This window comes from Telopea speciosissima, chromosome 6, assembly GCF_018873765.1.
Source record: "Telopea speciosissima isolate NSW1024214 ecotype Mountain lineage chromosome 6, Tspe_v1, whole genome shotgun sequence".
Taxonomy (NCBI): domain Eukaryota; kingdom Viridiplantae; phylum Streptophyta; class Magnoliopsida; order Proteales; family Proteaceae; genus Telopea; species Telopea speciosissima.
In genome coordinates, this window is record NC_057921.1 from 48,432,161 (window position 1) to 48,456,070 (window position 23,910).

The 23,910-nt window shown below is 38.2% G+C and overlaps 1 protein-coding gene across 1 annotated transcript in view; it reads right to left on the minus strand.

The window, feature by feature from the left end:
* The window catches only part of LOC122663843 (transcription initiation factor TFIID subunit 1), a 99,017-nt gene that overhangs the window by 8,371 nt on the left and 66,736 nt on the right, over positions 1-23,910 (minus strand). The window contains exons 15-18 of the mRNA XM_043859491.1: positions 6,896-7,102; positions 2,743-3,229; positions 808-989; positions 506-634 (exon numbers count right to left, since the gene is read on the minus strand). Coding sequence (XP_043715426.1) covers positions 506-634; positions 808-989; positions 2,743-3,229; positions 6,896-7,102 — 1,005 coding nt within the window. The remainder of the gene's footprint in view (positions 1-505; positions 635-807; positions 990-2,742; positions 3,230-6,895; positions 7,103-23,910) is intronic.

Below are 23,910 nucleotides of genomic sequence, written 5' to 3' on the forward strand. Positions count from 1 at the left end.
AAAAATGAAACCCTTTTTTTAATAAAATGTGGCAGAAAGAAATCCATCTGTACACTTTCCTTGAACAGGTTTGGAAAAGATGTAAGATGCTCTATCGGTGAATTAAAACTGAAAGTCTGGGAGAAAACTTAGCTTAAAACTTTGAAGAAGTGAAAATAAATTTATACAGTACTAACAGGAGATACAAAGTGAATCACTTTGAACAACAGTTTGTTACGTTTGTTAATTCATAAAATATAGAAGGCAGAGGGTTCTCTAAGCAAGCATAGGAGAGCGCACAAATGAGGTGCGACAGAACAATTTTGTACATAAGAGGGCAGTGAGGTCATTACATGTGAGGAGATAGAGAGGGTGCTAGTGTACCCTCCCTGGTGGCTCAGAGAACCTTCTCCCAATAAAAATTTACTAAATTAGATGCACCTTAGTATTACAAAGGACAAGCTGAGCAATACAAGTGGACGGACGTTTAGGAGGGTGGGATTGTTGAGGGAGAGACCATGCTAACCTTGGATCCATCACCCAATGCTTTTGCTTTCTTTTTTAGCAAACTCATCTGTGCAATATCATTCTTTCCATTTCCTTTTTTAGCTTTTATTTTTCCAGACAAATTTCTTTTAGCAAGAACATTCTCCACCTGCACCCACAACAATGCAGAATTCTTGTAACACAATTCCTAAGTTTGTGCCCTGAAAACAAACATATCTCCACTTTGAAGTAAAAATCTCATCCAAGAAATTGGATGAACAAATAATAGAAAAGCAAGGCAGAGATCAAATGGATGTAGAATGAGAAGTGGGTCACTACTACCTCCTTTGGATCACGAATGATGGTCTCTTTGGATATAAATGACCCATCATGTAGGGCTGTACGAATAACTTTCCTGGTCTGTTCTGTATTTTCAGCACCAAAACCGAATTGTGTGCCCAATCTGACTCCTTCCTGCTTCACATTTTTTGACTTTTTCTTCTTCCTCCACTCAGTCTCATCATCTAAGGAATGGTACACACATTAAACAATACATCATGATAATGCAGTCATCTCTTCATAAAAATGTTCATTTGATATAGGTTGGGCAGTTATTCCATGGTAATCATTCCTCATCTCCATTTAATTTAACATGTTTATAGCTAAAACTTCAGCAGGAAATGAGCAATATAAAAATATTTCTATGATCCTGGCAATAAGAAAGGAATGGCACAGGATAAGTAGTTGATTTGCAAGTCAATACTGGAGGATGAAAAAAGCAGATAACATAAGAAAAATGTAAAGACAAAAAGTAAACCACACCATTCTAGTGTCACAAGACTCTCGACTACATTATGAACCAAAACATTAGGAAAAATGTGAGGATTTGGTCATTGATTCCTTCACTAGCAACCCTTTATGGAAAGTAGGTATCCCTGTACCCCTCAATGCAATCAAGAGCATCTGTAGCTCCAAACAATAACACATAACCTTAGTTATTTTATCACATTATTTATTTATTTTTTTCTTTGACAAGTAAAACTATATAACATAATAAAAAAAAACTGTCTTACAAGGATGCTCTACAGACTTTAGCAAAACGATGTTTCTCTGCTTTTCGAATGAGAAGTTAACATGTTGGTATGTCTTTCAGAATTTGCATTTACAGATAAAATTGGTGTCAGTGGACATGATTCATGAATTTGTAGACAGCTATTTTTAGATATACGTTATTTTTACTAGAGTTAATAAATATTTGACCATGCATTGAGTGGCTACTAAAACAAGTTGAGAAATACAGGTTCAACCATTCTATTGTAGAAGGCCAAAATGAGCGAAATACCAAATGAAATGACCAAAATAAACGAAATTTCGACGAAACGGTGCCTTTTTTAGACTGAAATGAGTGAGATTCCAAAACGAAATGACCGAAATTTCGGTTGAAACATTGTATGTTTTAGGTTTCGATGTTTCGTCTCAGGGGATTCTAGCCGAAATTTCGCTGAGTTTTTGAGCTATGATTTAAGGATGGCTTCCCATTACCTTTTCTAAATGAAATTAGAGGAAATCCTCAGGAAAAAAAATTATCCACCACCTTTGTTTAACAAATTTTAGTTTGACAAGTTTACGATTACATGAAAGTTTAAATAAAGATTCTTTTTTCGATATAAAATTATCCACCACCTTCCAGACTAAATGAATGATAGACCTGAGGATCATCATCCTCAGTAGAATCCAGAATTATACAAATGTCTATTCATTGATCTGTGTCCAACAAAAACTGGAACTTGTACTGACAATTTCCCAACTACTGATCTATTCTTTCTGGTAAGCCATTGATTGATGAGTTAGTAGGGTGGCTTTACCATAGTTAGGAGGGATTGTGGTGGTCTTAAAACTTAGGTCCATAATTATATGTTTATCTAGACATGTTGAAACTCATGTTACAAAACCCAGTACTGTGAAGGAATGTTGTGCAAGTTTGTTATGCTTGTTCAATGTCGTTCTCTGTAATCTGAGAGAGGCGTGAGAATGAGCCACTGTAACCGTATTCTCCATTGATAGTGAAGCAGTACTCATCTCACCGTGGATGTAGGCAATCTTGCTGAACCACGTAAATCCTGCGTTGTGTGATTGTTTGTTTAAAATATTTCCATTCGTTTTCTGCAGCATTTCAGGTATTCATTTCTACAGTATCAAAGCTCAACTTATGTGCAACACAGGTAGTTTCATAAGAAAAATATGTGAGATAGTACCAAGGAACGAATATATACATACCATCCATGAGCATCCTGCATAACTCTGCTGCTTCTGCTGCTTCATCTTCAATTTCCTCCTCCACCTGCACTTCGGATGGATGCTTTCTCATTTTAAGTCCCCTAACCCCTTCTGCCTTGTCATGTTTGGATTCATAGTTACCTTCTTCCCCTTCTTCACACTCTTCTGCATCCAGCAAATTTTCCAGGTCCCCAGCAAAAGAGTCCAGATCACTATTAGCCTCTGAGTCACTCTCATTTTCATCACCCTCAGCAGCTGAAAGACTCTGGACTTGGCGATCCCAAATTTCTTGACATTTTTCTCTTGTTTGCTGCTGAAGCTGGAGAAATGACATCCGCTGACCACGTGCATATTTGCTGATAGTTGTTGGATCTACCTTGACCCCTGATGCAGCTTGTTCACTTGAAAGCTTGCGTATCATAGCAATTCGGTGCCACCTAGTCTGTTTGGCAATTTGTTCCTCAGGAACATCAAACTTAAGGAGAACCTATAATTGAAAAACACTTTGAAGTTAGAAAGATAATACATACAAAAATGAAAAGAAATTAAAAGAGATTTTCTTCATAAAAAAGTAAGCATACCATCAGCCAGACAACGGTATTATCTGAATATGGTCATAGAAAAGGGAAGAGAGATTGAAGAGGATGTTACCTACAGGATCAGAGTTGGGTAGACAAAGTGAAGAGGAACTTTTGAAAATTGCAGTTTGGGTCACATTATTGAGATGGTGCAGGGAAGATTAGCGAGATGGAAAGGACAAAGATTTTCCTTGTACAGTAGGGCAACGCACAGGCGTCAACTAGACGTGCCTAGGCAACATAAAGAAAAGCTGAGGGAATCTAACTATGTAGATTAACAAGAAGAATAATCAGAAAATTGATAAAGATCAGAGGCCAAAGGGCTCGTGCAATATGCAAATTGTACTTGATCAAATAAGAGAGTAATAATGTTCTTTATGGAAACATATTTAGAAAGACTTGCAAACAGGGGTATTTACAATAATTGCCAAATAAAAGAAATAAATAAAAAAAAGGACCATGACTAAAAACAAACAAGAAACTAACGTAATAGCTAGCGGTACAAGACTTCTACTATCTAAGCTCAAAACTACCCACTGGTTGAGATATTGACAGAACTCAAAACTGACCAAACTGCAAAGACTGAGCGAGAGAGATTTGAGAAAGAAATTAGATCTACAACCACTAATTTAGTGGAACCCCTGTTTCTGTTAATCTGCTACTTCCCTGCTCTACTTGGGACACCATCTATTAAATCTGTAAGATTTTTTAAGCTCCAACCTATACAGGTAAGGTCTTGCTTGGTCCTCTACACCATTTCCCCCCCGGTCTGGATAGATGCTTGGTCTTCAATATTATTATGGGTCTACAGGAGTCTTGGAAAACCCAGCCTAGATGAGGTTGAGGTTGAGGTAGGCTGGTACCTATGCTTCAGGCAGCCTGAGCAACCACCAACCAGGCATGTGTCTAGATGCCATTTCTGGTTAGGTGAACTGCATTGTAAGACATTATAACATAAAACTAGAACCAGAACAGGTCTAATCCCAGGCAGGATCAAATAGAAAACCCTCCAATAAATAAGAAAGCATATGAGGGAACCAAAAGAACAATAAGAACTCAAATGAGGGAACAATTTTCTTGGTTGAAGTAACAAATAAAACCCACAAATTTGTAACCTGTTGAAGCAACAATGATCTTGATGTGGTAATCTTCAAGAAATCGATGTAACAATCAGTTGAAAGAAATCCCAGCAGCTTGTAGCACTCTTGAGATCGATTCGAACAAAATTAGGGTTTGGATTCAAGAACCGATGGAAAGGGATGGGGGAATAGAATGGGCATCTCACCTATCCTATCTCAGGATTTCAACATTGCATAAGCAACTTTTTTATTTGTTCAAATTCGTGTACAATGCTGGCCTCCCTTACAAACTTATATAGAAGACTTAAAAATAGACTTAGACACTAAAAATGAAAGGTATAACCCTATCATTAACCATGGAAAGAGAACTCGGTTGAAACCAACCGAAACCACTGAGATATCTCGGTTTCACAAGAAACCAAGACGAGAAGTAGGTGGAGTTTAAAAAGTCACTAGTTTCGACCAGTTTCGAAAGGTTTCAACCTGTTTCGACTTTCGACAGAAACAGTCCATATTTCGCAAGTTTCGACACTCATGCCCATCAAAACTTGAGGAAACCTGGCTTGAAACCAAGACAGACAGTTATTTATGCCAGAGACCAGGACAGATACTTATTTATGCCTTATATCTTCATTTACTTAAGAGTCAACCCTCCAGTTCAAGAACAAAAACTGGATTTTTAGTGGTAGGTGCAATTTTCAACTTTTAAATGTTGGGGTTTTTCTCAAATCTAAAAATGGTAAAACATTACTAAAAACCAAAAGTGCGGTAAAATATTCATTTGTTTTGATGTCTAAATAAAGCTTTGAAACAAATCCAAGATTGCTTAAATCTGATTTATATTGAACGAGTTATGTTTCGGTCAAACCTTATTTGGTGTGCGTGAATGCTATTTAAAATCACTTTGAATGAAAATATTTTTTTTAGACATCAAAACAAGTGAATATTTTACCGCACTTTTGGTTTTTAGCAATATTTTACCATATTAAGATTTATAGAATTTTTAGATATGAGAAAACCTCAACATTTAAAAGTTGAAAATTGCAACTACCACCGAAAATCCAGTTTTTGTTCTTGAACTGGGTGGTTGACTGAAAAGAGAAACATGACGTGCCAGCAAATATGAAACAGGTAATATGCAATGATGGAAAATAACAGTGGGAGGATGTTTGGACAGGTAGGGGGAAGGTAGTCTGATCTATGGTCATATCTCTACATGCTCACGAATCAAAAGAACCTGCCAACAAGTACCCAGAGATAGAATACCAACTACTTCAGCACATTGTTGCCCAGCCTCATGTTAGAGGTCAGTGAAAAAGAGATGGAAGACAACAGAGTCTGATGTCTCCACTGGAAAAAATGCTTCCCTGATACAGCAATGTTACAAGGGTTAAATCAATCAAAGCTCCTGCTACACATTCCTGACTGACTTTGACTCTTTGAGTGGTGATTTCCAGCTGGGTATTTTTATTTGAACGAGAAAATAACAATTGATAATTCAAGGGCTTTATGATGTGTGTAGTGAACAAAGAGTTGGCTTTACAACTGTTTGTGTACTTCCCTACAGAATTTGGTGTGGATCTATTTCATTCGTCTGTTTGGTAGTCAAGAGAGATTTTTTTATGGCCACCAATTGATTTTATGGAAACGTTTGACTACTATTAAAGATGGAGAGATTTTTTTTATGGCCACCAATTGATTTTATGGAAACGTTAACTCCTACGAAAGATGGTCCCAATCACGACTTTTTTTTTTGGGGGGGGGGGGGGGCAAGGAAGCAGAGAAATATAAGGATCTTCAGAGGAAAAAGAAACAGCTCACACCTCCACAGCATTGTGATAAGTAAATCAGTCGCTTCCTTATGAAATTGTGATAAGTTCCAAAAGAAGAATCACAGGGGAACTTTAGAGTTTTATATGGATTTAATCTGAATGAAAAGTCTGGTTATATTCATATCTTTGTGATCTTTTTCAGGATTTTTTTTAGCTTGTGCATCTCAAACTCTGTTTTTATTTAACATGCTTTATCTTTTGCACATAGCATCGCATGGAAATTATGCAGAGATTTACCTTATTGTACCATATATAAATTTGGACAATTCAACGGCCATAAAATAAAGCATCTGCCTAGAATTCAGGAGCACACAAGTGTTCAAATTTCATTATTTTAGAGGTTCCTTTTCACATTTATCAGTTCCATACTTCATTTTGTGTTTAATTTCTTAATTTCCTTCCATGATTGGTATCTGGTGAGCATACAAGTGTTCAAATTTCATTATTTTAGAGGTTCCTTTTCACATATATCAGTTCCATACTTCATTTTGTGTTTAATTTCTTAATTTCCTTCCATGATTGGTATCTGACTATCTGGTGAGTGGCGAGATTGATCATTGAATACAAAAGTGTACCAAAAAAATTGATTTAATAGATTATCAGGTTTAGCATAAATCATACATTGATAATTCATCATAGGAAACCCTCATGAAGAGCAACACACCTCACGTGCTGCCTCCATGCTCAATCTGCGCAGATCAGCATCTGTACCAGTAACAGTTGAACCAACGCGAGGAGCAACTGCCTTTTTCTTGACTACAGCACTCGATATTGGAGCCTTGGAAGCAACACGGACATAACTGAAACCTAAGCCTCGACCAGATGGATCACCAACACCTGTAATTTCCAGACGCTCAATATTTTCCCGGTCCTGTAAACAGAGTAACCATGACAAGAATAAGTAAGGATTCAGCTAATAGAGAATGATAAGCTGATATTGCAATATGTCACACTATTTCAGGGATATATTCACAGGCACCTTAACAAACATGAAACAACCTTAAAAAACAAGGGCATACCCAATGCACGAGGCTTCCGCCACTTAAGGGGTCTGGGCAGGGTCATAATGTATGGAGCCTTACCCCCACTTCGCGGAGAGGCTGTTACCTGACTCGAACCCGCAACCACTAGGTTGCAATGGAGCAACCTTACCGTTGCGCCGAGATCTGCCCTCTTACTCCTTTTATATCTTAAAATTCTACAAGCAGCAGTAGTTTTGTTACATTTATGTATTTATTTATTTTAGGCATAAAAATAAGGTATGAGATTTTATTTGCCAAACAACAATCATCTCATTGGATAAGTATTAGCCCGAAACATATAAGGGAAGTGCCTCCAAAGTGAGTTCCAAATTACAAAATATTTATAGAAATGCCACTACATTCAATTGCAAGGGAATGACATTCTTGTAATATCTGAAACTATGAACTCTCCTTTTAACCATTGTTCGAGAACTCGTTTCGTTTCGGTATTTCGGTCGAAATATTGTATTTTTGTGGTATGTTTCGGTAGGTCATTTCGGTGGGTTTTAGGCCAAGTTAAGGCCTGAAACTTCATGGAAACCCTATTTTAGGGTATATAAACACATTTAAATGTTCAACTTGCAAAAATAGTCACCCAAAATGGTGTTTTCGATACCGTGAAGTCGTAGATCGGCTTCCGGTGTCTAACATATATTTATTTCATCACAAACAAACATATTGATCATGCATTTCCCTAAAAAAAACCAATTTTGAGAATATGATTTTACCTAGAATAGTGGAAAGGCTTCACAGATGTGCTAAGAAGTTTGAATCTTGTGTTCTCCAAGTGGTTCCGGCGTAGATGCGGCAAGGATTTAAATGGGAAGTGGAAGAATGAAGAAGAAATGAGCAAAAACCAAAAAACCATAGCTGTTTTGAAGTCTCGTTTCGACCGAGACTGACGAAATGTGGTCTTTTATATAAAGGGGTTTGACGAAAAATTCGAAATCTCGCGAGATTTTGGAAAAATCTCGAGATATCACGAAATTTCGAGAATTTCGTTCGAGATATTGTCTTTTTTCGATTCGAAGTAGCATTTCGTTTCGAGCAGCTCGAAATTTTTGAAATCTCGATCGAGATTTCGCGAGATTTTGAACTATGCTTTTAACCACACCCAGTTCTTGTTTCATGCTGAGCATGGTTTGAGATCTCGCCGAGTTTCTCGGTATTTCAAAAAACCGAGTCGATACTCCATACGCATTATTTTTTTACATTTTCTCGGCTAGATCTCGGTATCGTCTCGACCCAGCAGCTGTCCCATATTTTGAAGATATTTTCTTTATTTTTTACATTATAAGATTACAATTTCTCAACGAGATCTCGGTATCGGGTCTGGATATGGTTTTGACCCATTTTTTAACCCCTTTTAACCCATCTACCCCAATTTATAAAAGAAGCTACATGGACAGAACTCGCAAATCTCGGCGAGTTCTGTCCTAAGCCTCTAAAAAATAGGAAAACAACCATCTACCTCCATTTTCTTCCTCTTTGCTTCAAATCTTTGGTGGATTGCATGGTTTCAAGTGTGATTCAAGTACTAAATTGAATATTCAACTCCAACAGTCCAAGAATCATCACCCATTTGAAGATTTTTCAAAGGTATTTTGTAGTTTTCCCCAAATCTATTTTTTTCAACAAAATTTGTGCAATCTTTGATAGATTCATGTGGTTTTGAGATATGTTAAACATCTTTGGCCGATCTATCAATTGATGGAGTCGGAATTATTTTTCAGTTATTAAATATTTTATTATAATTTCTGAAAAAATAAATGATTTATTTGAAAAAAAAATTGAAAAAAATAGGATGAATAGTGATTGTTTGAAAATGATTTTCATATATGTTGAACAACTTGGGATGCTCTACAGCCTCATGGATCAGTTTTTTATTTTCACCTATTAAAAAATTATTTTATTTTTCATATTTAATAAAAATATTATTAAAATTAAAAATATATATATAATATTAAGGAAAAATACTTGTTATTTATGGAAAATTATGTACAACATATGTACATAATGTTCAACTTCAAATGGTGTCAAATACATCATTACATTAAATTTTTCTTATACTTTAAGGTATAAATATTTTTAATAAAAATTCTAAATATTATTTTTAATTAAAAAATAAATACTAGAGTTAGGGGATAAATAAGAGATAGTAATTTCATAGTTCTAGTAGCTTGACATTATGTTTAACAGTTATGAATAGCATACTTTAAGTCTTGAATACATTACTTTAAGTGAACCATGGTTATTAATACATGCTTTTTTATGTAACAGTGTAAAATATAAGACATTTTGTACACAATGTCTGATATAGCATGGCAACATGGAGTCCCGATGTCCGAAGACAAAAAGAAGTCCAAATGCAATTATTGTGGAAAGTTGCTATCTGGAGGAGCCACCAGGTTAAATCAACATTTGTCTGGTAGAGGCAAGGATGTTGCCTCATGCCCAAATGTTCCTAGAGAGGCCTGGTGTAGATGTTTGTGGAGGAGATGATACTAACTTTAGGCCTCCACCTGGTGAGTTTCAATCAGAGGCTAAATGGAGAATTTACCAGCAGAGTTTGGCAGAGAGTAGACAAAGTTTGCATTTGAGAATGTAAGAAGATATGAGCAGGCAAGAGGAGCTGGTGGATCTGGCTCAGCTGCATCAGTGCAAGAAGATGAGAGGAGGAAAAGCACTGGGACCAGAAATATATCACGACCCCCAACCCGACCACGAGCACATTCTCCAGATCCCATTTTTTAGCAGGATCCAACAATTTTTAGGCAACAAGATGCCTACCAGCCAACCATCCCGCAAATGTTTGGTGGTAAACAAGAGGAAGCACGAAAAGCCTTCACAGCCTGGAGAGCCTCCAGAATTCTTGGATTCCTTAAGTGCTATTCCCAAAGAAGAAGAAATTGTGAAAGCTATACACTCTCTCAAGGTCAATGGAGCTCCTGGCCCTGATGGCTTTAGTATGGGATTCTTTTTAGCTGCTTGGGACATCATCAAGTTGACCTTATTGCTGCCATCGAGAGCTTCTTCCTTAATCCCAATCAAGTCAATGGGATCAACCACACCTTCCTCTATCTTATCCCCAAAAAGGAAGGTGCTATTGCTATGAATGACTTTAGGCCCCTTACTCTCTGCAATCTTCTGCACAAATTCATTGCTATAATTCTTGCTAGAAGACTCAAGAGTGTGGTGGACCTATTGGTGAGTGATAACCAAACAGCTTTCATCCCTGGCAGGAACATCTCTGATAACATCCTTCTGTGTAATGATATTGTCAGAGATTTTGATAGGAAGAATCACTCTCTGTCGCTACTCCTGAAGATCGACATCCACAAAGCTTTTGATTCTCTTAGGTGGGACTACATTGCTCAAGTGTTGACTCAGATAGGGTTTCCTTTGCCCTTTGTTCACTGGATTAGCTCTTGCATCTCTTCCCCAAAGTTCTCAGTTTTGGTCAATGGCAGTCCGGCAGGGTACTTTGGAGCTTTTATGGGGATTCGGCAAGGCTGCCCTCTCTCCCCTTACTTGTTTACTATTGTCATGGAAATCCTATCCAGGCAGATTCAGCTTTGCACTGACCAGCAGCTCATCACTCCTTTACCCAAGTGTAAAGGCCTAAAGCTCACTCACTTGGCATTTGCAGATGACTTGATGATATTCTCCAATGCATCAATTGCCTCCTTAGAGTCTATTTTGCTTTGTCTCTAGCAATTCAAAGAGCTATCGGGTCTTCACATCAACCCCTCCAAGACCCACATCTTCTTTGCTGGAGTTTCTGATATTGACAAAGCTGCCTTCCTAGCCATTTCTGGGTTCCTTGAAGGTCAGTTGCCTGTCAAATACTTGGGGATTCCCTTGATCCCAGCTAGACTTTCTGCTCACCACTCCACTCCTTTGTTGGATATGATCCGGAAGAGACTTCAGCTCTGGAAAAGCAAGCTTCCATCTTATGCTGGCTCGTTGGTCCTCATTAGATCAATTCTGGAAGCCTCTTATATCTACTGGTCGGGTATTTATGGGCTCCCTCAATCTACTTGATGAGCACATTTATGAGTGAAATCTTAGTGCGTAAAGCATACATTTTACCACATTGGACAGAGTTACTTTGGTGCTTTCTTGTGTTTTTCAGGTTTTGGGCTATTCTGGACTATCGGGAGCTGCATGTCCCAAGTTACACATAAAGTTGTCATTTTTTCTTCCATGACTGTAAAATGACTAAATTTGGAGCAAGTTGGACGTGGCGGAACGCAAGTACGCATTCGTCTAGCCCACCGTACAATTGATTATTCTTTTCAACCCAAGAAAGGATAATGGGTCAGAAAGGAGCTATAGTGCAAGCCCATAGTCAGTCTACCACTGCCCAAGGATATTTTTGACATTATAGAAGATATTTCTAAGCAATGGTGGAGATCTACTGCAAGTACAGGGCCGTTTCGGCAATTTTGCATTCTTGAAGAGAGAGAAGGACTGCTACCCACATGGAGGGACCCACATTGCCATTAGATTCCATTAATTTTAAAGGCCCACAAGGTGTCCACGATTTTTATGGGCTGCATTTAATGCCCCATGATTTTTAGAGGACACATTGGGGATTTTGTTATTTGGTTAAGTGGAATCCTAGTCATCACTCTCTCTCTCTCCTCCAACTTTTCAAGGGCATTCCTGAAATTTCACTTGGGATAGATTTATTTTGAAAGATATTTTCTCATCTATGGAAGGTTGAAAAATCATAGATGCTTTGATTTTATTGCTTGGAGAAGATATCTACAAAGAAAAGGAAGCACAAGTTAGAATTATAAATTTACTTTTCTAGAAATAGAAAGTTTATGTAAACAATATTCTTTTCTCTCCTTTCTTTTTTTTTTTTCTTTTTTCTTGGGATTCAAGGCAATGTAAAGGAGGAAGGAGAAGAGAATATTCTCTTTTCTTAGGGAATATTTCTCTTACACTTCCCTCTTCTCCCTTCTCCCCTTTCCCCTATAAATACCCCCTACCTCTCTTGTAAATTTTGCTCATTCACTTAGTGAAATTTCTTCTCTTCTTCTCCTAATAATAGGTTTAGTTTATGCTTTAATTTCAATTTAAGTCTTCAATTGGGTTGTAATTTCTTAATTCTAGTTTAGGTTTTAAGCCTTCTAGTCTAAGTTCTTAAGTTGATGACAAGACTTGAAGATTTAGAAGAGGAGGCCATGGTAAGTTTATGCAAGTATTCAAGCTTTTCAATTACATTCATGCAAGCACATCCAGGTTTTACTATCTAAACTCTCAATCTCATTCTCCATCTCCTCTATCTCTCTCTATCTTCTTCTTCTTCTCCCTCAATTTCTTTTATTTTAATTTTATATGGTTGTGGTTTGTGGATGCATTTTTATTCCCTTATTTCTTTTTATGTGGTTAGTATGTGTGGCTGCATTTTTATTCCTTTCAATTCGCTTTAGTTTGATAGGTTAGATGCTCATGTGTTAGGACGCCGATTTAATCCCTTAATTTTGTTAGATGCTTATGAGTTAGGATGCATTGATTTTCGTTAGTTTAGTTAGTTTAATTTAACACTTTAATTTGGTTCACTTTGCATTACTTTTAAGTTAGTTAAATAGAGTGGCGTATATCTCCTCGTGTTCGACCCGTAGCTACGATTGACCCGTACGCTTGCGGTTTTATTTTAACTCAAACACTACTATCAAGGCTTTGGAAGCTCTTATGGCTTCATTCCTATGGAAGGGCTCTGACTCCTCAAGGTTCCTTCATCCCTTGAGTTGGACTGCTGTGTGCCTTCCCAAGAAGGAAGGAGGGTTAGGCATTCGTTGTATTAAAGAAGTGAACTCAGCTGGTATCATCAAGCTTCTCTGGAAGATAGCCTAAAAAAAAAAGAGCATTTGGGTGGATTGGATCTACTCAGGTCCCCTCCGCCATGATTCCATTTGGATTGCCTCCGCTTTATCTGATGCTTCTTGGGTTTGGAGGAAAATCCTTGCCAGCCGTCACTTGGTCCTTCAAGTCATTCGCTCCAACATTGGTGATGGTCAATCTACTTACCTCTCGCTTGACAACTGGCATCCTATGGGAATTCTTCTTCACCGGGCTACCCCCAGATCCATTTACTCCTCAGGCCTACATAGACTTTCTTTGGTTGCTGATCTTCTAGACCACAATGGTTGGGCTCCTCCCAAATCTGGCCCTATCCTCACTCCTATCTGGAATGAGCTCCACTCTGTCGCTAGAAGGGCTGCTTCAAGAGGTGATTGTGTTACTTGGTCTTCAAACAGCTCTTGCTCCTTCTCTTCCAAGGCTGCCTGGGATTTTATTCGTCTGAAAGACCCTTTGGTTCCTTGGCATAGACTCCTTTGGTTCAAGCATCACATTCTTAGGCACTACTTCACAACCTGGAGAGCCTTCAACAACTGTCTCCCTACTCAAGCTTTTCTTCGCAGCTGCCAAATCTTAGTCTCTCTTGCTTGCTGCCTCTGCCGGAACAATGATGAAGATCTGAACCACCTCTTCTTTGAATGCCCTACTGCAGCTGCAATCTAGAATGGTGTTCTCCTCAAATGCTGGCCCGCTCGTAGATGTATCCTTCCCTTCTCTAGAGAATGGATTTGGATTGATATGACTTTTGCTAGCTCCTCTACTTGTGACTCGGTCGGGAAGATGGCATTCTATGTTACCCTCAACCATATTTGGATGGAGCGCAATTTGAGAAAATGGACCTCCAACTCTCGGCCTTTCTAGAAGATTTGGGATTCCATTTCCTTTGAAATTAAAGCAAAGTTATCTTTACTTCCCCCCTCTTCTTGCATAGACACCCCTAGGAACAGGACCATTGTTCAATCCTGGGGTCTCTCCAATGTTTCCTTGGTTGCTTTGGCGAACGCTTAGGCTGGCTGCTTAGGCTCTCCCGTTTTGGGGCCCTTTGTAATTCTTCTTTCTTCTCTCTTTTGGTAATGAAATTTTTATTCACCCAAAAAAAAAAGTTCATGCTTTACCATGGCATTCCAGCCAATGTAGCACAAGGAACATACTATAATGCATTCCTTGATGCTGCAGGGAGGGCTGACCCAGGATGGAAAGGGCCTTCACCACATGAATTATACAATGTATATTTGCCTCAGGAGGTACAGGAGCTGAAAGATTACATTGATGGTTTGAAGCCAATGTGGGAGACATATGGGATTACTCTTATGGCTAATGGTTGGACTGGACCTACTAGACTGTCCATCATAAATTTCATGGTGAGTTGCAATGGGAAGACTGTATTCTTGAAGTCTGTCGATGCATCAAAGCATGTAAATACTTGTATAAGGAGTTGAAGCAAGTGGTGGAGGAGGAAGGAGCAAAGAACGTTATCCAAATTGTGACGGATAACGGTTCCAACTTTAAAAAGGCTGGAGAGAAGTTGATGAATAAGAAGAGTAAGAGGATCCGGCTCTTTTGGACTCCATGTGCAGCCCATTCTATTGATTTAATGCTGAAGGACATGGGGAAAAAGACTTTGGTAGCGGGTGTGGTAAATAGGGCAAGACAAGTGACAAATTTTGTGTATAACCATGGTTATGCTTTAGCCTTGTTGAGGGACAAATGCAATGGAGATTTAGTGAGGCCTGGTGACACTCGATTTGCCACCAATTACATTGCATTGAAGAGCTTTCAGACGAAGGTGTTAGATCTGAGGTCTATGTTTGCAAGTGAATAATGGTTTGGTTGGCAAGGTTCTAGGTCAGAAGAAGGAAAGGCAGCACAACAAACCATTGCAAGTGATGGATTTTGGAAAGACTTGCATAAAGTGGTTGCCATATTAGAGCCAGTGGTGGCAGTACTGAGGATGGTTGATACAGAGAAGAAGCCTACCTTGGCCCACATTTATGCTGCCATTCAAAAAATGAAGGAAATGGTTAGAGCTGCTATACCTCAAAGTGCAAAGTCCTACATTAACATCATTGATGAGCGGTGGGAGAAGCACTTGAGTCATCCATTACATAAAGCTGGTGTGTTTAACATACTTTACACTTTAAATGTTAAAACTTTTTTACATTTACATATTCAAAACCCAAAGGCATTAAGTCACTAACCAATTATATTTGTGGTGTCTACTTTACCAGCATACTATTTGAATCCAAAGTATCAGTACTCCCATGATCTTAGGCTAGACACAGATTTGTTAGTGGCAGTTCAAGCTGTTACTGAGAAGTTGGAGCCCAATCCAAAGATACAAGCTACCTACAATGATGAGGTGGAGAGTATGGGACTTTGGTACTTTGGTAGTTAGTTTATGAATGTAATTACTAAATAGCAAATACTAATGCCTCTAACAATGTTTGAAATTTAAAATGAAAATATATCAAATACTTCAGAGAGGCCTAAGCAAGTTTCGGTTGACAAGCTGCAGTGGAGGGTAGACAAAAGTCAGACCCTGGTTGGTGGCATGATATTATATTTATGAATTATAATTTTATCCCTTTAGAATGTACATATTCTTAATATTTTATATTTGTAATGCAGCCGACTGGTGGGTGCTTTATGGTACAAGTTCACCCAACCTGAGAAAAGTAGCAGTGAGAGTTCTTTCACAAACTTGTTCATCCTCCGAATGTGAGCGCAACTGGAGTACATTCTCATTGATACATTCAAAGAGGCGGAACAGGTTGGGTAGCGAACAACTGGAGTAGCTTGTGTATGTGCACTATAATATGAGATTAAGGTTGAGGCACATACGTGAAGGAATTGAAGCCAATGATAAAGAACCCATTGAACAGTCCAACATTTTTTAGGAGGACTCTGATGAAGATGAGGATCCCCTATTCCAATGGGTGAGGGATCGTGGTACACCCGATATGGATCAGCCTAGGGGTAGGCTGGACCCCACCATTACATCTGTAACCAGTACTGATGTTGAAGAATATATGTCGCAAGAGGGGCGTGCACATTCAGACTCACCAAGACCTTTTGAGCCTGCTATAGGAAGTCCTGCTGCTGATGATGATGGTGGTGATGATGACAGCAGTGATGGTGGTGATGATGGTGATGGTGGTGGTGGTGGTGGCATGCAGAGTGGTGGATATTATGATGATCTTCATGAGGGGATGCGTGAGCAGTACCAGCATGAAGTGGGAACGCAGGAGGACCCTGTGCGTTTCACAGGTGAGTCTCAGTTTACGCATGCCACTCAAGATCAAGACCATGGCCACACTAAAACATACAATAGAAAGAAGGGTCGTAAACACTTACATGCTCAGGATGATGACAACAGTATGAACACCATGCTTGCAAGTTTCGGAAGCATGAGTATAGATACTAGTGAGCATCAGTCATGGCATTCATCTCAGCATCATCATGGCTATGACTATGGCCAGGAGAGCACCGGTTCTGAATATAGTGGCTATGGTTAGTACGGGCAGTCAGCAGTTAAGTTTGACAATCAAAGCACTGGGTCAGGTTTTGGGTACATATTCCTAGTCCCAAACCAGCTATACATGCCTCAAACTCAATATAACAGTAGCAGTGGATCTCACACCTCATACCAACAGCCTCCCATGTTCCCTAGGATAGGGAGTTTGGTATATGTTGATTACAACACTTATATGGAGGTTGTGTCACACTATGCGCAACACTTCAGCAATTCTATGACATAGGAATTCTTTGTGGATCAATATGGGGAAGAATTGATTAATCGATCACATTTTATGTAACAAATTCAGAGAACATTGATATAATGTACTTTTTATTTGAATGTTTTGATTGATATGTACTAAATTGAATGTTTTGACTGCTAATTTGCTATGTATTACTAAATTATGTGTAGAGTAGGTTGTTTTAGTACGACTCGTCGCCTACCAACCTATGGTCCAAAGTGAAACTCATATTTGGACTTCTTTTTGGGAAATCTAGGCATGCCATTGTGTTTAAATGGCCTGAAATAGGCTGAATACCAAAATTCAGACCCAAAATATGTGTAAAACCCACCAAGTTGGGGGTCCGAGTAAAAAAAAAAAAAAATGCAGTAACTCGCCAAGATCTCGACTCGTCTCAGTATTTGGCTGGGCCGAGATGCCACCGAGACCCGAGTTTTAGAACCTTGATGCTGAGATTCGATCAGTGAGGTTGTGGGGTCCTCTGCCACTGGACCCACTTACGTGCATACAAGTCCACCAACTGGCAAGAAAACATGCCCTCATGGCAAAAGCAAAAGTCACTAACAGGTCGTTGAGGGGCCGCCGTCACTTGGTGAGATACTAGAAAGCTTGGACTGCCAGTGTGAAGATGCAGTTTGAGTCTCAGAGAAGCCACTTTTACAAACTTCATAGATTAGGGTTATTTTCAACCCATCCCTCCCAAGGACCCCACATGTTACAGCCAAGGTTTAAAATCTCGTTTCGTTCTGACCGAAATTTCTGCAATACCGAAATTTCGTCAAAATATGGTATTTTTTCTATGAGTTTTGCTTGGCCATTTGTGGGTGTTAAATACCAAAATGACCAAGATTTCCGAAATTTCCGAAACAAGATAACTGAAAATTTTGAAATATTGCATTTTTTCAATTCTATGTTGCATTTCGTTTTGACTCGACAGAAATACTCGAAATATTAAAAATTTCGACCGAAACAAAACGAGATTTTGAACTATGGTTGTAGCCCTTTCACCACCAGGTTGTTACATCCATGTTTCACCTTTTTAACTGACCAAAAATCCATCCTTGTGGAGCTTACACATCACACCTTGAGGAAGGGGGAACAATCACATCGTGCCATAGCATGGCATTTACCTGGTGAGTTAATAATAATAATAATTGTTGAAGTATATCGAGCATATAGGGCTTGAGAGAATCTTGATTAGAATATTCCATTGTTCTAATCGAAATTCCTCCCAATATGACTCTATTCTATTGTTGGTTTATGATTAGGTTTAGTCTAGTTTCTATTTTAGTCTCTATTTTCATTCTCCTATTGTAACTGGGTTTTATGGTATGGATCCTAAAATGATTAGGAGTCCTCTTTAGTAATCTAATTTAAATATAAATAAAGGCAGTGAGGGGAGGCTGTAAAGTTCGATCATTCTTGACAGCTCTCTCCTCTTCTTCCTCTTCATCTCTTCTCCTTCTCTTCTTACTCTCGGTTCTGGTTCTCTAAGTTTGCATTCAGATACATGGTATCAGAGCACAGCCATTAGTTGGTTTTTACTCTGCGATTCTAGTTTGAAGATCTTTCAAGTTTTTTCTTAAGGGGTGCAGCACCCTATGCTGCATATTGCTACAAATTAAACCCTAGATGAAGTTTTCAACTGAAAACTAGGTTTCTACTACTTACCTGAAGTACAAGATCAATTGGAGATAATCAATTCAAAGCTGTGGTTTCTTCTTGAAGACTACTGCTATCCTTATCTTTTATCCAGCCAGTAGATCATTATTGAAGACTGAAGATTTTATCTACTCAGGTGCTGCAAGGTATTTCTGTTATTATTTCTACAGTACCCTAATTAGGGTATTATATCTCCAATCGATCCAATATCCTGGTGAGGACTTTTGGAATCTGTTTCCCCTCTTCCAAAACAGCACTCGACTACCTATTTTGCGGACTTTTGGGGTTGGTAAACCCTAAAATTGATACTTGTTGAGATTTGGGTTCTTAAACCCTAATATTCCCCACTGCTGATTATGTTACTGCTGCTGATTTGGGTTCTTGAAACCTAATATTGCTACTGTCGATTGTATTACTGCTGGTTTTGGGTTGTTTTAAATCCTAATCTGATAGCTGCCGATTGTGCTACTGCTGATTTTCGGTTGTTTTCAAACCCTAATCTGGTTCTATCCAAGAGCCAATTGATATATTACTGCTGCTACTACTTTGATTGATCAATCCCCATTATGGCTGATCCTAAACCACCAATGGACAATGTCCAAGTTCAGATCACTACTATTAAACTCTCCGGAGTTTTGAATTATCCCTTATGGGCCCAGGCAGTGCAAGCTTACATTCATGCCAAGGGACAACTGAAATACATTACAGATGATCCTCCTATTGCTGATCCTAAGGACCCTTCCACAGTCACAGCCCATGATGAGTGGATGCGTGAGAATTCTATTATCAAGATATGGTTATGGAACAGTCTTGAACCTGCTATTGCATCCAATGTGATGTTTCATACTCTTGCTAAGGATGTCTGGAATGATTTACATGAAAGTTTCTCTCAAGAAAGAAATATCTCCCGCAGGTATGATCTCTATGAGAAGCTTTTCAATTTCCAACAGGGAGATAAATCTTTAAATGAATACTTTGTCAGTTATAAAGGGCATGGTTGAAGAACTCCAGATACATCAGCCACTCACTACCAATCTGGATCAGTTGAAACAACAAAGAGCTGAGTTCCATGTTGCAAAATTTCTAGTTGGACTATCAATCTGTGAAGGTTCAACTACACACAAGGGAGAAGGTTCCTTCTCTCAATGAGGTATTCTCTCGTATTAATTGTCTGGCTAATCCATCCAAAACTGATACTACACCTAGGACAACTCAGCTTTTGTTGCCAATCGTGGTCGAGGACGTGGTTGTGGCCAAGTCAGAGACCGTGGATGTGGTATTGGTGAACGAGGTACAGATTATCAACACATTGACAAGTCTTCCCACCAATGCACTTATTGTGGCAAACCAAATCATACTGCGGATACTTGTTGGGCCAAACATGGAAAACCTGAATGGGCGAATGAGTGCTAGATCTTGAGATCTCGGTGGGAAATCTTGGTATACAGACACCTATCTATGCAAACCTTGGTATACAGACACATATTTATGCCGGAAACCAGGATAAACACTTGTTTTTGTATTTGTATTTTATTTACTTAAGATATTATTCATAAATAAGCAAATACCCCCAATTTGAATCCAATAAAAATAGTTAAAAATCAAATTCCAAAAGGAAAAAAAATCAACCCCCTAGTTCAAGAACAAAAAATGGATTTTCGGCGGTAGGTGTAATTTTTAACTTTCTAATGCTGGGGTTTTTCTCAAATCTAAAAGTTCCATAAATCTTAATATGGTAAAACGTTGCTAAAAACCAAAAGTGAGGTAAAATGTTCATTTTTTTTTTATGTCCAAAAAAATATTTTCATCCAGAGTGATTTTGACAGAATTCGCGCACACTAAATTAAGTTTGACCAATACATAACTCCTTAAATATAAATCAGATTTAAGTAATCTTGGACTTGTTGGAAAGCTTTGTTTTGAAAGCTTAAGTAAATGAAATACAAATACAAAAGCATTTACTTCAATGATATTAGGCATCAATAAATGTTTGTCCTGCGTCTGTCCTGGTTTCTGGCATAAGGAGGTGTCTGTCCTGGTCTCCCACTAAATGAAACTCCTATTTGGACTTTGTTTTCGCAAAATCTGATAGTGCCATTGTGTTTAAATGGCCTAAAATAGGCTGAGTACCAAGTTTCAGACCCAAACTAGGTCTAAAACCCACCAAAACCAGGTTTCGAGTTGAAAAAAAAAAAATGCACCAACTCGACTGGGATCTCGATTTTTCCCAGTGTCAAGTTCTGAGTTTTAATACCTTGTTCTAAACTATTAGCTAAGTTTCTATTCATAATTTTCTTAGCTTGCAAGTAGTCTATTTCTGACTTGATAGGAAGTCACTGATTTGTGACCCAAGTGTTGGGCTTAATGCCACTCTATAAAATAGACACTTGCAGCCATTCACGCATAAAAATTCTATGAATGCAATCTGCTGTTTCTCTACAAGCTGTGCGGATTCATGGTGTTCATCAAGGTGGACTCCTCAAACTTGGGAGGCTTCCCAAAGGTGCCTCCAGTGGATTCCAGCAATTCATTCTTCGCTTCTCTTCTACAGTTCAATTCCACTTCAATTCTTGGAATCAAGTTCTAAAATTAGATCCAACAAGTCAAAATTCTCTGGTTTAATCCAGGGTTTTAAGTATCAGTAGGTATCAAACGTATCACACCATATCTTGAGGGAACCAACACAATACGATACTATTAATTAGAAGAAAAAAAAATTATCGTATTGCATCGGTTGATATGACTCGATACTAATTGACACGGTTCGCTATTAATCCAGACTTATCGATACTTACCTTAAAAACCTGCAGAAAAACAGAGCTGCGGTAGAGTGAAAATCCGAGAGTGGATACAGGTAGATATGTCCTTTGCTCGGAAGTCTTGTTGTGATGCGGTAGGCAAGCTGGGGTTTGGTGCTGCTATCCACCACATATGGTATGAGCGTAATCACTGTACATGGACCCCCCAAGTCCAACAGATCTGGGACTCCCATCATCTTCGAAGTCAATGCTAAGATTGAGGAGGCTCCTCTTCATGTGTCGTCACCCCAAGAAATAGTCTTATTGTTGCTTCTTGGGGCCTGCCCGCTTCTATTCTCCAATCCATTGACTCCCCTTTGTAAAGGCATGGCCTTGTATATTGTTTACTTCTTTGTTTTTTGGTAATGAATTATTTATTCAAACCCCCCCCCTAGTTAGCAAATTCGAATTCGGGAATTATTCAGACGGAGAATTATTCGGAATAATTTGTTTTGTTAATTTAAGAATTCGGTCAAAAAAGCGGACAAAATAAATTTCAGATTCGAGAATTATTCGTTTTATTAAAAAAAAAAATCGGACAAACAATTCGGACGTTATTTTTAATATTTGTAGTACATGTTTAACATTATCAACCAATTATCATATGTGCATAATATATAAATGATATAAAAATTGGGATAACATTTGTTTCATTAATCAAAAAGCATAACAAAGATTAAAAATCATAACCAATAGGATCTCCCTGTAAGGATCTCAAGTTAAACTTTGGGATGACATACTGTTCTTGACTATATAATTTTTTCCTTGATAAACCTTGACTATATGATTGTGATTAAAACATTAGGTCATTTTTTTTTACCTAAAATTAAAGTTGACACCTTTTGAATTGGTCATGGATATTTTATTGAGTCACGTGTGCCAAAATGTTTGTTCTTAACGATTCTATGGTTTTAAACCATCAAGTTTACCCGACCATTTTTTTTTGCTACTGACTACTAAGTTCTAACCAAGAATTTCTACAAAAAAAAAGGCTTCTAACCAAGAACTACATACTGGATAATTAATTTTTTTCTCTTTTTAGGCAGTCGTAAGTTTAGTTGTTTAATTCGCTGAATAATCCCTGAATTCGAATCTTTTTTTTTTTTTTTTTTGGTTTACCAAAAAAAAGGGTTTTTGAGTGTATTTTTTTTTAATAATGGTCGACTAATTCGGATAAAATTTGGATTCGACGAATAATTCGGTAAGTCTCAATAAAGCACGATCGTTTCCGAATCTTTGATTCCAATTCAGATTCGGTCAAATAATTCGTAAAATTCGGATTCACCAAATTATTAGTGAATAATTCGGCGAATTAAACTAGGACCCCCCCCCCCAAAAAAATGACTCTTGGAAACCTATCCAATCCAATAATTTTGCTTCGATTTGAGTTGGAGATTCCTTTTCTACATAAAAACGATTCTAACCCAGCAAATTGCATCTTGTTTCGATCATTACATCTCTACAAATCTCGGATTTAAGTGTTTAACCTGTCCAAGTGACGTAAGTTCGAAAACCCACCTTTTGTAGTTTTGTTCAAATCTTGCATTTCAACCCTGTTTTTTTGCTGTGAATTAATACATTTTAGCTAAAAGACATGATTCATTGCATCAAACTTGTTTATTTACATGAATTTGAGGATCAATTTGTGATTTTTTTTTTCTAAAAACTGGAAATAGATCTAGATAGGAAAATTTGTTATTTTATTATGAGATAATGAGTTGGAAAAATTATGAGTAACAGAGATGAGATCTATAATAGTGAATTATTGCAGTATATTTTTTAAATTTCTGTATTTATTTTAGGGGCAATTGCTATCACTCCCCTATACTCACCCTATATTTACTCAAAGTCACCTACCTTAAACTTTTTTTCTGATTCCCCCAGAAAAGTAAACTTTTCACCTCCCCTTCTCCCTTGGTGTTTTAAAATGCCCTAGTTACACCACTATTTCACTTGATAAACGTCTTCTCTTTCATTTATTGTTCTTAAATCCAATTGCTTTTTACCAAAAAAAAATTAAATTGCTTCATTCTTTTCACCTGGTAACTGCCCCTTGTCTCTCGGATTCTTGATTTTTAGACGTGGATCGCTTCTCTATAGTTCTTGGAGAGGACAAGTGTGGTGAGGTTCCTACTATGCATCAGAATCTGAAACACTCCCTGTTCTTTCTCTGCTTCTTTCATGTTACGCTTGTTCCCCTACTTAACCAATTCAAATAACGTCTTTACTAGCAGAAGACCTGCTGCTGCTTCGGCTGCTTGTGCGCAACACAAACCAGAGACAGAGACAAAATCATGCCACTACGGCTGCATGACAAGTTCGCACTCAATCAACAATGACCCTTTTCATTTTGCTCTGCTTTCTGTTCCTATTTTGCCTCCCCATGCCCCATCATGCCTGCCAGGAGCTCGATTATGTTTCTCTGCTGTCCTCAATCTACAGCCTCGCAATCCTTCCCAATTGGTTGTCTTCTTCTTCTTCCTCTTCCTCTTCTTTTTCTTCCTCGGATTGCTGTCTTTGGGAAGGTGTTTATTACAATGGCGATGGTTGGGTCACCAGTCTATC